The 14,451-nt window shown below is 35.3% G+C and overlaps 1 protein-coding gene across 1 annotated transcript in view; it reads left to right on the top strand.

The window, feature by feature from the left end:
* The window catches only part of CCDC178 (coiled-coil domain containing 178), a 440,915-nt gene that overhangs the window by 275,142 nt on the left and 151,322 nt on the right, over nt 1-14,451 (top strand). Inside the window, exon 17 of the mRNA XM_062200025.1 lies at nt 7,757-7,906. Within this exon, the coding sequence (XP_062056009.1) occupies nt 7,757-7,906 (150 nt within the window). The remainder of the gene's footprint in view (nt 1-7,756; nt 7,907-14,451) is intronic.

The raw sequence follows: 14,451 nt of genomic DNA, 5'->3' as shown, positions 1-14,451 counted from the left end.
CAACCGATGAATGAAAAGCTAGATGTGAGGATGCTCTAGAGTAGAATTGATCGATAAATACCTGCAATACAAGTTTTGTTTTCTGGTGGTTCTGGCAGGAAATCAATTCTTTCCAACCATGAGACTAAAGTGAGGGTGGCGTAGTCTGCAAAGAGCATAGACATGGCAGCAAAAGCCAGCAGAACTCCCATGAAATGCAAGGAAGCAAAGAGCTATCTGCAATAAACATTTAATAATCAAGAATCAGAAGATGACAGGTCATCAGAAGATCAGCTGAAATAGCAGCAGATAATTATATCAGTACAGGAGAGTTAGGATTAGAAAGGGGTCGGAAGATGACAACTGTCTTACAATACAAAATTGGAAGAAGGGCCTAGCCCTTATGCCTGATGAACTGAACCTAACTGCCAATATTAAGAGTAACTGAGAGTCCAGACGAATGACTCATTACTATAAACTTAATAATAGACTCCATGATGATTATAAACAACAAGAGATTTGTGGAAAATTATGTACATTTTCTGTACATACGTGTACAGCACATATATTTTAATCATAATTTCCTCTCTAAAATATTTGGATCAAGTTTTTTTTTCCTATAATCTCATTTGTAACTAGTCCATATTAGATTTTGAAAAAAAAAAAAATTCTAATGGATTTGGGTCCCTTCCAGAGTAAGAGTCTCTGGTTGGACCTCCACAAGTCTCAATGGATAGCATTACTCTTCACATCCAACCGCAGTCCAGAATTGTGCAGGCCTCTGGGGCTTACCAGTGATTACATCACAATTTTATGGAATATGGATTCATGTAGATTAAAAAATACAGTAGACTGATTATATATAACCAGCATGTCCATATTGACTTACAATGAAGAGTATTGTCCAAGGGGACCAACTTCTGGTTTCTTCTAGTAGCCCATTTGTCTACACCAACAAGGTTTGTTTTTTTTTTTTTTTTTTTTTTTTGACAGGCAGAGTGGATAGTGAGAGAGAGACAGAGAGAAAGGTCTTCCTTTGCCGTTGGTTCACCCTGCAATGGCCGCCGCAGTAGGCGCATCTCGCTGATCCGAAGCCAGGAGCCAGGTGCTTCTCCTGGTCTCCCATGCGGCTGCAGGGCCCAGGGACTTGGGCCATCCTCCACTGCCTTCCAGGGCCATAGCAGAGAGCTGGCCTGGAAGAGGGGCAACCAGGATAGAATCCGGCGCCCCAACCGGGACTAGAACCCGGTGTGCCGGCGCCACAAGGCGGAGGATTAGCCTGTTAAGCCATGGCGCCGGCCCCCAACAAGGTTTGAGTTAGCCAATTTATAAGAAGACACTTGCTTGGCGGAAGTGGTCTCAGAACAAGGTAACTCAGTTATTTTACTTGATTGTTGAGTGTTACTAGGTTTTGTGAAGATAACATCACATAGTGTTTAAGAAGAAAGTATACTGGATTGGTAAAATATGGTGGGATCTGTAATCTGTCCGGATGCAAAGCCCATCTCCTCCAGTTAACATTTGTTGAACCTTGGACGTTAGACATGGTGTGTCAGTTGCTATGATAAGATGAATATGACACCCCAAACTGCACTTTGTAAAATAACTATGATTGCTATCATTCTATGTGTCAGAAACTTGGGCAGGACACATCAGGGGCAGGTTGTCTCTATTTCACATAATCCAGACCACCAGCTGGATGATGTGAAGACTAAGGTCTAGATTCACCTTCAAATGACTCAGTCACTCACCATGCTGTTAGCTGAGACCTGAGCCAGGGATTTTTAAAATAAACTTTTTATCACAGAATAGTTTTAACTTTTACAAAACGAAAAATGAGATATAGTAGGAAGAGTCCCCAAATACTCCAAGCCCAGCTTCCTCCATTATTAACATCTTATATTAGTGTATTTGTCACAACAACAAAACTATACTCAGCCTCTCCTATTATTAACATCTCATATTAGTTTAATGTATTTGCTGGAGATCTCAAAATGGCCTCTCCACATGTGTTGGGAACCCTACAACATGGAAGCTTATTTCAAAGGTGAGTTTCCCCTGAAAAAGTGCCAGACAGAAGCTATGTGATTTTTACAGATACTCTGTGAAGTCACAGCATCATTCCCACCATACTTGATTAGCCAGGGAAGTCACAAGTCATCCTACCAACCAAGGAAGGAGAAATAGACTCCACGTTCCAAAATGAAGAGGCAAACCACGTGGGATTGAAACTACTGCTGTGGCTATTTTTGGAAGATATGGTTCAACTCACCTGATTTCTTTTGCCTTGTCTTCCTTATCTGTAAAATAAAAATAATAATATAATATCTCAGTTACCCACAAGGAAAAATTCAGTAAATGTTAGTTATAGAAAGGAATTTCTAGTGTTGGTTGCTACTCTTATTATGAATCTTTCCGTTTTCTTCTTAATGGAGCTAGTATAACACAATGTAAATAATATTAGGGTGAGTGCAGAATGGTTTCTAGAACTTGGGGAGTTAATGTACTGGGCCAAAAACAATGCTTTATTTTGGTGGGCATGTTTCCTTTGGTATGCAATGGTCTTGTTTGTGCCCTTAGATTATTTTTGCTTCCACTGCTTATCAACCTCTTTGGGAGTACCATATCCTTTTCTTCTTTCTTTGTGGCTATGTCAATATATTACATCCTGTTACAATAAAGACTGTCCTAGGTTGTATTCTTTTTCATTAAGGTAACTAACCCTTATTGTTTTCTATTATGTATGGAATCTATAAACTAATGTTCACCATTATTTCCAAATTCTTAGTAATGGATTGAAAAGTTACATGTAAATAGCTGACAAAAGCCTTGTATTTTGTTCAAAAAGCACTGATCTCTTCTTTAAATTCCCTATTCATCACTTACCCACTGGGAAGTGTAAAGAAGGGAACAAGAAGAAATATGAATAGAAAATGGAGAGAAAGTCCAGGATAAAATCCATGGTTTTAAATAAGAAGGATAAAAAAAATGGAGAGTTTCCATATGGATTTATTAGGATCTTGATCTGCCTTTATTTTTCAGCACTTGTTGATAGAGGAAGGGAGGATTTTGTTTGCTTTTTAAGCAATGGTTCATCAATACTTTTTGGTCACTGCCTAATAAGGCAACCCTCCTAAAAAACTGTGTGCAATTTCAAGGGCGTAGCATAACTTTTGAAAGTCAATGATATATGTCAGAACAAAAACTATTGCTAAACCTGGATTATGTGGTGCATTCTTAGATTAATTCAAAGTGCAAAAACATGCTGTGTGAATTTCTTTTATATATTCCAGGTTTTACTATCAGATAGTCTAGGATCAAATAGTATAAACATATACTATTATCATTATAATAGGCAATTATATCATCCATAGGTTATTTCATACACACACTTGATCTTAGCCAAAAGGCCTAGAAGCGATAAGTTATTTCATAAAGTGGTCAAATAAAATGTGTGATTCTAACATTCAAAATTATTATTTTTAAACTGGTATCATGTGCATTCTTTCATTTATTCATCTATTTACTGAAAATCTGTACACATATTTATGCAAACCTTACTCTGTGAACATGTCTTGGAGTTGAGCAAAGTAATGGTCTCAGCCTTCCTTAAATTTTTGTTCAGGTCCTTATTAATATAATCTTTATTTCCTAATAAAATTTTGAGAAAAGAAGATGTAATATCCCCTAAGCATCAAGGTTTAACAAATAATTTGAGATGCTAGTGCACAAGCCATCATCAAGCTAAATATTTCCTCTAATGAATTCTAGGTAATATTGAAAATATAAACATTAACCATGTCTCTTCTCCTGATCAAACTATCTCCCCAAAGTGTTGTTACCTCAAAATTTTAGTAATCATAGGAATTGAATAGTTAATCTAGCTTTGAACAAATGCTACTATATAGATCTTTTGGATAAATTTAATAAGCATGAAAAACAAAAGGTGCAAAAGATTCAGAATTCTTATTCTACTTACACATTTGTATGATTTTTAATAAAAATCTTTGCCACAAAACTGAGAACTCCTTGAGGCTCTCCATTATATCTTAGGATCTGACATTATTTATTAAATAAAAATCTTTGAATGAATAACTGGAGTGAATACAATTATTTTAACCTACAGGGGAGTCCAGCAACATATCTCATTAACCCTGTTGAAGCCAAAAATATACTTTTCAAGTTCACATTTAGTTAAGATCTTAACTAGAAAGATCCTACTGATAAGATGGAGCTGTATTTGAATTTATTTTTTTAAGAAAAGATTTATATATGTATTCAAAAGTCATAGTTAAAGAGAGAGGGGAACACACAGAGAGAGATTTCTTTCATCATTGGTTCAACCCCCAAATGGTCTGAATGGCCAGACCAAAGCCAGGATCTTCCTCCAGGTCTCCCACGTGAATGCAGCGGCCCAAGCACTTGAACCATCCTCTCTTGCTTTTCCAACTCACCAGGCCACAATGCCAGGCCCATGAATTTGAATTTAAAAGCCTTTAAAAGTCATCTTACTTTTCCTGTTAGTTCATTCTCTGTTTTCACCTTTTTGGTGTATCCCTGACTTTCTTCCTTCTGTCTATATTAAATTTCTTATACTGTTATCCTTTTATGAACTCTTTAACTTCCACGAGTGGTAGCATTATTTTTCCCATGTATGTTCACCAATAGTGATCATTGCCCTCAATTTCATTTGCAGGTTACAAAACTATTAGCAAAATTTAAATGAGTCTGAATTGTGCCATGGAATCACAGTTATATATAAAAAGCATTTTTAGTGTTAGAAGAATACTATTTAAATTTAAAAAAAACATAAACTTTATTACATCTGAAAGTCTTTGACTTTCAGGAATAGATAGTGAATTTGTAAATCCTTCTATATATTAATATCTAGGAAATAATGTAAAATATTATGACTGATGTAACCATGTTTAGAAGAGTCATTGGCATAACTATACTATTCTATTTCTTGTTATCTGCTCTGATTAGCACAAATTCTAAATTTATGTATTTGGAAAAAAACCTAGATACTACAGAGTGAGCGAAGCATATGTTACCAAATATTTTCCCAATTAAGTTCCATTAAATTGATTTAATGCAGTCTCCACAATTCTTGCAATGCTCTTCTCAAGTGTTTATAGTAACCATCTGGGATTTGGAAGAAAAGTATTAGAGCTCTAGGATACCTTAGATATCAGTTGTGCTTATGTTTTATCAAACAGAGAATTTAAAATGATCTGAACTCCTGCCGCTAGGAGAACACTTATCAGTGTTCCAGCTCAACCACTTGAGGACTGGATTTTAATATTAGTGTTAAGATATCAAAAAACAGGGGCCGGCATTGTGATTTAACAGGTAAAGCCAATCTACATGGGCACCAAATTTGAGACCCAGCTGCTTCACTTCGAATCCATTCCCTGCTACTGTGCCTGGGAAAGCAGTGGAGGATGACCCAAATACTTGGGCCCCTGATCCACACAGGAGACACGGAAGAAGCTCCTAGCTCTTGATTTCAAATTGGCCCAGCTTCAGTTGTTACAGCCAATGGGGACTGAACTAGTGGTTGGAAGGTCTCCTCTCTCTCTCTGTCTCTCTGTCTCTCTGTCTCTCTGTCTCTATGTCTCTGCCTGTCTCTCTGTAACTCTGCCTTTCAAATAAATAAGTAAATCTTAAGAAAAAATATCAAAAATATTGTAGCCATAATAAAAGTGTTTCCACCAAAGGAAAATGTCTATGGAATTTTTTCTACCTAATAAATATAATTCTGTGGTTTTAGGCAAGTTTATTAGACAGAAGTTTCTAAAGTTTTAAATTATTGTGTCAGAATTATGACAAGGACATTTAAAATGGTTCTCAGTTCATCATTTCAGCTTTATGAAGAACAGCTATGACATATTATTAATCACCAGGGATCAATATGGATACCAGACTTTCATGAGAAATATGTTTGTTGACCTTAATAAATCTTTAAGTGTGCAAATACAGAAATATTTGTATGGGCAATTTTCTGCTGAATTACATTTCCTCTGTGCACATCCCAATATCAGAATATATTTTTAACAACTTAAAGATTTGTAGGGATGCCTGTTTTCACAGGAAGATGTTAATTTCTTCTCAATAGCTTTTTATATCATTATATAATCATTATCTTCATCATAATTGACCTGAATTAATGTGTTTTAAAAAATTTTATCATTGTATATAATGCATAATGATTAAAGTTTTTTCTTTAGACTAGATTTTCACAAGAGGAAATTCTAGACTAATGTGTTAGAAAATATTTAAAGCTATTGATAAATTCCATATTTTTGAAGTAGCCAGACATTGTCTTGTGTAAGAAATATAAAAGGAATCAGCAACAAAACTGAAGGCATGCATCCAAATTAAAATTGTAGGAAGGCGCTGGTGTTTTGCACAGCAGTTAAGACACCAGGTAGGATAGCTGCATCTCATATTGGGATATCTGGGTTTGAGTTCCAGCTCTACTCTGAATCTAGTTCCTTGCTAACGTGCACCCTGCGAGGCAGCAAGTTCAACTATTTGGGTCCATAATATTCACATGGGAGACTCAGATTGAATTCGGCCTGGCCCAGCCATGGTCATTGCAGGCACTGGAGAGTAAACCAGGAGATAAGAATGATGCCTTTCGGGGTCGGCACCGTATCTCACTCAGTTAATCCTCTGCCGGCAGTGCTGGCATCCCATATGGGCGCCGAGTTCTGGTCCCGGTTACTCCTCTTTTAGTCTAGCTCTCTGTAGTGGCCCGGGAAAGCAGTGGAGGATGGCCCAACTGCTTGGCCCCTGCACCCACGTGGGAGACCAGGATAAGCACCTGGCTCCTGACTTCGGATCAGCGTAGCTCTGGCCGTACTGGCCATTTGAGGGGTGAACCAGTTGAGGGAGGACCTTTCTCTCTGTCTCTCTCTAACTCTATCTGTCAAATAAAAATAAATTTATAAAAAAAAAAGAATGATGTCTTCCATTTGCTGGCTCTTTCACTTTCCCTGCCTCCCTCCCTCCTTTCTTCCTTCTCTCCTCAAATAATTGAATAAATACAATTAGAAATAACTACATTTAGAAAAATAAATAAAATTATAGATGTGCTGATGAGAAATGATGAGATTTATTTTCCAAGAGGTTTGCATTGGAATTGACATATTTATTTTATATTTTAATCATGGAAGAAGATATTAACAACGTTCTCAAGTGTTCATAGAAGCAAAACGAATCTTTACTATAGCTAAAATATATCAATATCAAATAAATCCCTGGGTGGTTCTAAATGTTGAATTCCCTATGCTTTGTCTTTCCTCTCTCTATTTTGAATGTTTCTGTGAATGCCAACACTCTGATCTTCTTGGAGATCAAATTCTAAGCTCCATTGTGTCTTCTACTTGTTTGAGCACCAGGCAAGAGGAAAGAGAAAGGGGCAGGATGCTGGAAGATGACCTCTTGGCTACTGGGTAGCAGTTCCCAGGACTGGGAACTTCCCATGGCATGATGGAGGGAAGTCCAGGAATAGCACAGTAGATAGAAAGGTACGAGATGTCAGACAAACTCTGGTGAATCACATACCAGATTCAAAAGACAAATGAAGAAGTCTTTCTCAAGAAAGAACATTCTTAAATCCAATGAGGACTATGCTGTCACTGTAAACATTTTTTTTTTTGCTTTTTGTGTTATTTTTGTACAATATAAAATAGAATGCTTGAAGATAATGCAAATGATATAAAACTTTAAACAAATTAATAATATAATTAAATATATGTTTATCTTTCAGGAAATGCAAGAAAAACTACTGGAAGAAAATTTACGTTTAGCTCAAGAGTATCAGCATGTACAGACTGTTTTCTTAACAGAAAAGGAAAATTATTTCACTGGATATGATAAACAGCTTTCACTTGATGCTTCAATTCGAGATAAGAAACAGGTATTTATTTTTCTAATATTTTTATAACAATGATTTAATTGACATGTTATAAAACATAAAATTGAGGGTTACCAATCTGATGGTGATCCTTTGGGAAAATATGGTATGTTTTCTTTTGTTTAAAATATGTTGTACATTGATATCACTGCTTTTGAAATTGAATCTGAAAGAACATCTGAGAAAAGAAAGCCTTAGTTTCTAACCCACCATTTCATATGAATTTGCTTTTAATCAATGAATGCCATTTATTGTTATTATTTTTAGTTTCTAGATTTAAATACATTGTTACAGACTTCAAATTTCAATTCTAAATGTAGGTGATTTCCCATGGAAAGACCTCTTCGTCTTTGGCCTCCAAAAATGTTTTGTTTTTGTTTTTCTAAACTAGGTATGGGAAGTCATTAGAAACTTGGAAAAATAGTTTGTTCTCTATTTCAGAAAATAGAGGCACGGTTATTTTTTAACAATTCGCCTTGCCCAGAGAAGCAGTTCCCAGCCAGTGGATCTTTTCTCCTATTGGTTTTGCCCATATTGATGAGTGATAAATTATGATTTAGAATTCCAGTAATTACTTACCCTCATTATTGTGGAATTTGGGGAAGGCAGAAGGCCAGGATCCAAGTGCAGGCACTACGATCTCTAGCTTGGTGACTGATTATGGCAAGTTATCTACTCTTTCCCATCTCAGTTTTCTCACACATAAAATAAGATTTACCTCACAGGGCAATTGATGAGGATTAAAATAGAGACATCTGTAAATTAAGTTACTTTAAAAATAAAGGAATGTTCTACAACCGTAGGCAAAAATTATATTCATTGATCATATGCTGCTTGCCCAATATTTCTCACTCATTTACTCTCATGAGAGTTGAAACTTTCACACATACTGGGGAGAAAGGATGTCTTCTTTTCTTAAAATAGTACTGAAAGAGGATCAAGATGAAAGGACATTAATCAATGATTGTGTTTGGGGGAAGAATTGATAAATTAAGCAGTTGGCAAAATCTTTATGTCCTCAAACCATTGTGCAGGATTCAAACAATGGGCATCTTGTATCCAGAGAGCATTTGTCCAAATACTTCATAAATTTGACATTAATATTGATATTAGACATGTTTTATTTGTTGGAAATAATTGAGCAGGAGAAAATAATCAATGGCTTTACTATATTTTCCTCTTATAATCTGGAGAAAAACAAAAGTAAATTGTATATGCACTTGTTATAGTTTATACAGAATTCTTTAGTGGCAAATAAAACATAAATAGTGAAGAGCCTTTGAAGAGAGAATTCTAATATCAAATTACATAGGAAGAACAAAATTGTCTAGATTTCACTTCTAGAATAAAATAAAGCTTTGATGCAGGATGATAGGACTGAGATCCCGAATGAGCAAGTAGATAATGGAGAATGCTAGGAAATTAGGTTTCTGTTTGTGATTCCACAAACGAATCACCTTTAGCACACCTGTTTCAGGAAAACTTTCAGAGATTTATTTGTACTTCCACTCATTTTTCATTTCCATCCTTCAGCGATGGAGGTCATTAAGTGCAGGCTGCCCTTGTCAGTGTCATGTAGGATCAATTTGCTGCGATGGACAGAGAGGCCTTATTGATGCTGTTAAATCTGTCAGTGAGAAATCGTATGTCATTAGCGTCTAATGTACTGCTTACAGGATGGAATTTGGCCATCAAAAATGAGAACACCCTTTAATATTTTTGTCCATTTACTCAGTATTGCATCACTTCCCATGTATGTGGTTCTTAATCCTTTGGCTAGTTTACTTTTGGGGATACAGGTGCACCATTCAATTTTGGATTCCTTTGTTGAATTCCCTGTCTTATAAAACCAATCTCATTTTTAGGAATTCTTGTGTATTTTAAATGAATTCTATTGCCTCTGAATGGGAATTTCCTTTTAGCATGGTAAATAATATTTTAATAATTATGCTTCTTAGAGAATATTTCTGGATGTACAAATTATACATTTTCATAGTTCTTTCTATTTTAGGCTAAAATAGCAAAGAAATGCTACTGGAAATATAACACAAAATATTGTTCTCTTCCTTAACACAATTTTACATACAAATGAGTTGAGTTAAACTTTATAGTATTAACCTCAGTGACAATATTATGTTTGCTTTAATTGTATGTTTCCTGATACTTCTAAAATTCTCAGTGACAAATATTTTCCCCTTCAAAAAATAAGAATAAGGCAAAAGCAACTATACCAATTTTTTTTATCTGTCCTGGTCCTGGGTAAAAACAAAATAGAAAACAATCTAAAACTTCTCAGATATCAAAATTTAAAATAACACTAAAAGTGAGTGGAGGGGAAAATCTGGAAAAAATACAGCTTATACTTCTTTGTGAGAATACACATTTTTGTTATTTTCATAAGCTTTCCAATAGATAGGATAGGTTTTCTCTTAAAAATATGCATATTTTAATGCAATCACCATGTGTTTCATTGAATGCAACTCCAAATTCAAAGAAAGTTAAGCTAAGCCAACATACAAATATTCACATGCTTTGTTGGTTGAAAATAAGATCTCTTCCAAAACTGATGTAAATATATTTTACAGTTCTCTCATAAATGATTTGTAAAGTTTAACCCATGCCTTCTGAAAATCCCAGTTCTTTCAAAGTGAGGAAATAGAAGATACCACAGAATCGATTGGTACTTGCAAGCATACTTGTGGCTCAGGTGTCTCTGTTACACAAGTTGCAAAGATTATTTTTAAAGCCCCTCAATAATCTTGGAGAATGTTTCATTATTATTATCATCATTCCTTAGATAATATAAGAGCCTGAGACTCAGTGCCTCCCAAGGTCACTCAAATAGAGAGTGGCTCTGATGGGACTCAAACTTGAGTTTTTCTACATCACACGCATTTCATAATCTTGACTAGAGCCTTCATTAAACAATCCTGAACATGTCTCATCAGGTTTCACAAAGCTTGCAAAAGCCACAGAAATTATATGTGATATCTCTGGTGTCCAACTCAAATGGATTGTTTAATTCACTAATTGTTTTTATAATTTTATCTCATGGGAGTCACTTTTTTCAATGATAAAATTCTGGTGGGTGAAAAAAAAACCTACCTATTTTATTAGAAGCTATCTAATTTCCATAAATATTATAGGTTAGGTTACAAAACCCTATGTTGTAAAAGTTTGAACTAAAAGTGTCTTTACCCCTCTCTTTAAAAAATTGTTTTACGTATGCAGAAACTTGGGGAGGCTAAGTGTCTCAGTGATTTACCATATATATGGTTAAGTAAAAGAAAAGTCAGCATAGGACACAGTTGTCTTATATTAGGTACAAATGTTCTTGCCAAAAGAAATTAGGTGAGCATGTGCCATGATTGGTTTTTTCTTAGAAGTTTGCATAGATCAATAGCTGAGCTGTAATAATATTAATGGTTGTGGATATGCTCCGATGGGGACATCATCTTCACGTGACCATCAGGACATGAATCAGCTGACAACACTTCCAGCCCTCACAGAATTCAAACTCATTCATTCATTCATACATTCAATTATTCAAAATAAATTGTGAATACCCCATTGTGCTGGCAAACATACAGTAGAGTATAGGAATAGAAAGAGCAAACATACAAGACCAGGTGCATTTTTTTCTTTTATACTCTCTCACGGGTGTGATTCCCAAGTCCAGAGGGCTCTGTCTTGGAATGTAACATAGAATCTAGGCTCTTTCATACTCTCTCTTCATCCAAACAAGGGATGGATTGTGAACATTTTCTGCTTAACCTGTATTGCCTGGATCTTGTCAGGCAAAAATTTCCATCTTAAATTCTCAAAAAATGTGTACCTGCTCTAAGTTTCACCAGTTTTTTTCTTCACCTTTCATCAGTTTTCCAACATAGTTTCCTCTAATGCTCACTTGAGATTGATTGGGTGAGGAGTCAAAGCCAATTCTAGCAATAAACAAAATTGTTTTCCTAGAGAAATATGAAAACCGTTTTCATTCTCATTTTTATAAATATTTTGTATTGCTTGTTATCTTGCATGTATTAAAATTGTGCTTTGGGTGGTGATTTCTGTGTGCTGTTTTAGTAGAGACAGAAATTCATTTCTTTCATAGGGAAACTATAAACTCTTTCAATAGTTTCTGTAGTAGCAGTTATTTGAAGATCCCATAGGCATCTCTGCTTCTAATTGTTAGAAAGCACACACACACACTCACACACACATGCACACATACACACACACTTCACTTTTGTAGAAAATGAAATTAGAAAATTTGGTACAAAAATACTTTAAATTTTTTTTCATAGTTTACATTTTTCTTGAACCTTTTGACGATTATATTTGTATGTGTGTGTGTTTGTGTGTATTTCTCAACTGAGGTCTCACTAGAGTCTCATCAAGTGCTATTTTGTCCCAAATAGCATATATGGATATCTGGATATCCAGTTATTTTTTGGTAGCCAAGGATGGTGGAAAATATCCTGCAATGCACAGAACAGCAGCCCCTCCCCTGCCAAACACACACCCATTTGAGTGAGAAAGAGAATATGCAACTCATAAATATGTAGTGTAAATACAACGCGGAACACTGTGTTTTATCCCCTTCCTAAAGATACAACCTATATGTACACTAAACCTTGTGAAAAACCTTATTTTAAGAAATCTCTTAACTCTGAATTTAATATTGTCCCTGGAACATCTTCTAAGGAAACCTACTTCCTACTGATCAACTTAATATTTAGTGGATTAAATGAAAAAAGGTTATTTCATAAAGGATAGGAAAAACTAAATGTTACACGTGGAACATTCACAAAATTCTGACATATAAATAAAAAGAAAAGAAAAGAAAAGAAAGTGTTTTTTTTTTATTTGACAGGCTGAGTTTAGACAGTGAGAGAGAGAGAGACAGAGAGAAAGGTCTTGCTTCCATTGGCTCCCTCCCTAAATGGCCACTACCGCCGGCGCGCTGCCCCTGTCCGAAGCCAGGAGCCAGGTGCTTCCTCCTGGTCTCCCTTGCGGGTGCAGGGGCCCAACCAGCTGGGCCATCCTCCACTGCCCTCCTGGGTCACAGCAGAGACCTGGACTGGAAGAGGAGCAACCAGGACTAGAGCTCGGCGCCCATATGGGATGCTGGCGCCACAGGCGGAGGATTAACCAAGTGAGCCATGGAGCCGGCCCCAAAATAAAGTGTTTTTATGTTACCTGTAAATCCCTAGAAAAACTTGGAATATTTTCCAATAAATAGTTAATGTTCTTTGAATCCATGTGTATTCAGAATGCTAACTTTTTAAACCTGTCATTTATAGTGCAGCTATGAAGTGAACACATATGCTGTTTATCACTCAAAAACAATTTTTAAAAATTACAATAGAACAAGTAAAATATTCATTGCATACTCCTCCCATGATAGTTATATTTTCTACTTATGCTTGTCTATTACATGACTTACAACGGCAGTTGATTTTCAATTCTGTGGGAGTATATGTTAATGATTTTTTTGTTTCAAACTCTGCATATGCATCACAATGACATAAACATTTGAAAAAATTGCTTTTGTAATCACCTTTCCCCAAATCTGCAGAGCTGTGTCTGATAAGCATTTATTAAAACAAGTATTAACATGGAAAATGCATATTCATATGCTAAATATTTCCTTTAGTCATCTGTTCTCTTAGAATTTAACTCTTATTGAAGGTGGAGTAGAGTAGTTATGGACAGCTTATATAATATCCCTGAGCTGCTGAAAAGAATGAATATTAACATCTCCCTAGCAGGATTTTCATAAAATATATGTGGAGTGATAATTATCATTTATGAAGTGCATACTATGTGCTAAGCATATTTTTATCTTTTATGTGTAATTTTATTTATTCTCCTTGACAATAATCCTTTGAAGCATAAATATATATTTCAAATATAAGGCACCTAGGATAGTTTTTCACAAAATGTACATTTTGGCTATAGAAGACATGCTACCAATATGCTTTTTTCCTTCAAATAAATATGTTCCTCACTTCTTGTGTCAGATCTTCAGATGAGGATATAGTTCTGACATTCTAGTTTATAGGATGTGTTAAATAGTTGATGTAACTAGAGAATATGGGATGAATTAAGGTAGATTGGACATATGTATAGGGTAATAATAGCATTATGACAATCACCTTGAAAAATATGTAAGTGTTATAAGGAAGAGAACTATGGCAAACACCTGATAGCTGGGTAAAGTTGATACAGGGTATAGAATATATTTATGAGGCATACAGGTAGCAATGATACATGAGTTACAGAGAGTTAATACAGATATTATACTGCTAAATAGCTATTTGATCATAACAGATTCATGATAAGATCCTAATCACAGTAGTTACAAAAACACAAAATTTCCTTATAGATACCCTGACATGGAATATTTCATTTGAACCTTTATTAAGACATCTGCAAAATTTTACAGATGGAAAAGATAAATAAACAACACATGCTATGACAACACCCAATATTTTAATTTGATGGGATCTGGCATCTTCATTTTGCTATTTTAGCACAATTTTGAACAA

Source organism: Lepus europaeus, chromosome 9 (genome assembly GCF_033115175.1).
Source record: "Lepus europaeus isolate LE1 chromosome 9, mLepTim1.pri, whole genome shotgun sequence".
In the NCBI taxonomy this organism is placed as follows: Eukaryota; Metazoa; Chordata; class Mammalia; order Lagomorpha; family Leporidae; genus Lepus; species Lepus europaeus.
The sequence above is the reverse complement of the archived record's forward strand: the minus strand, read 5'-3'. Positions and strand labels throughout refer to the sequence as shown.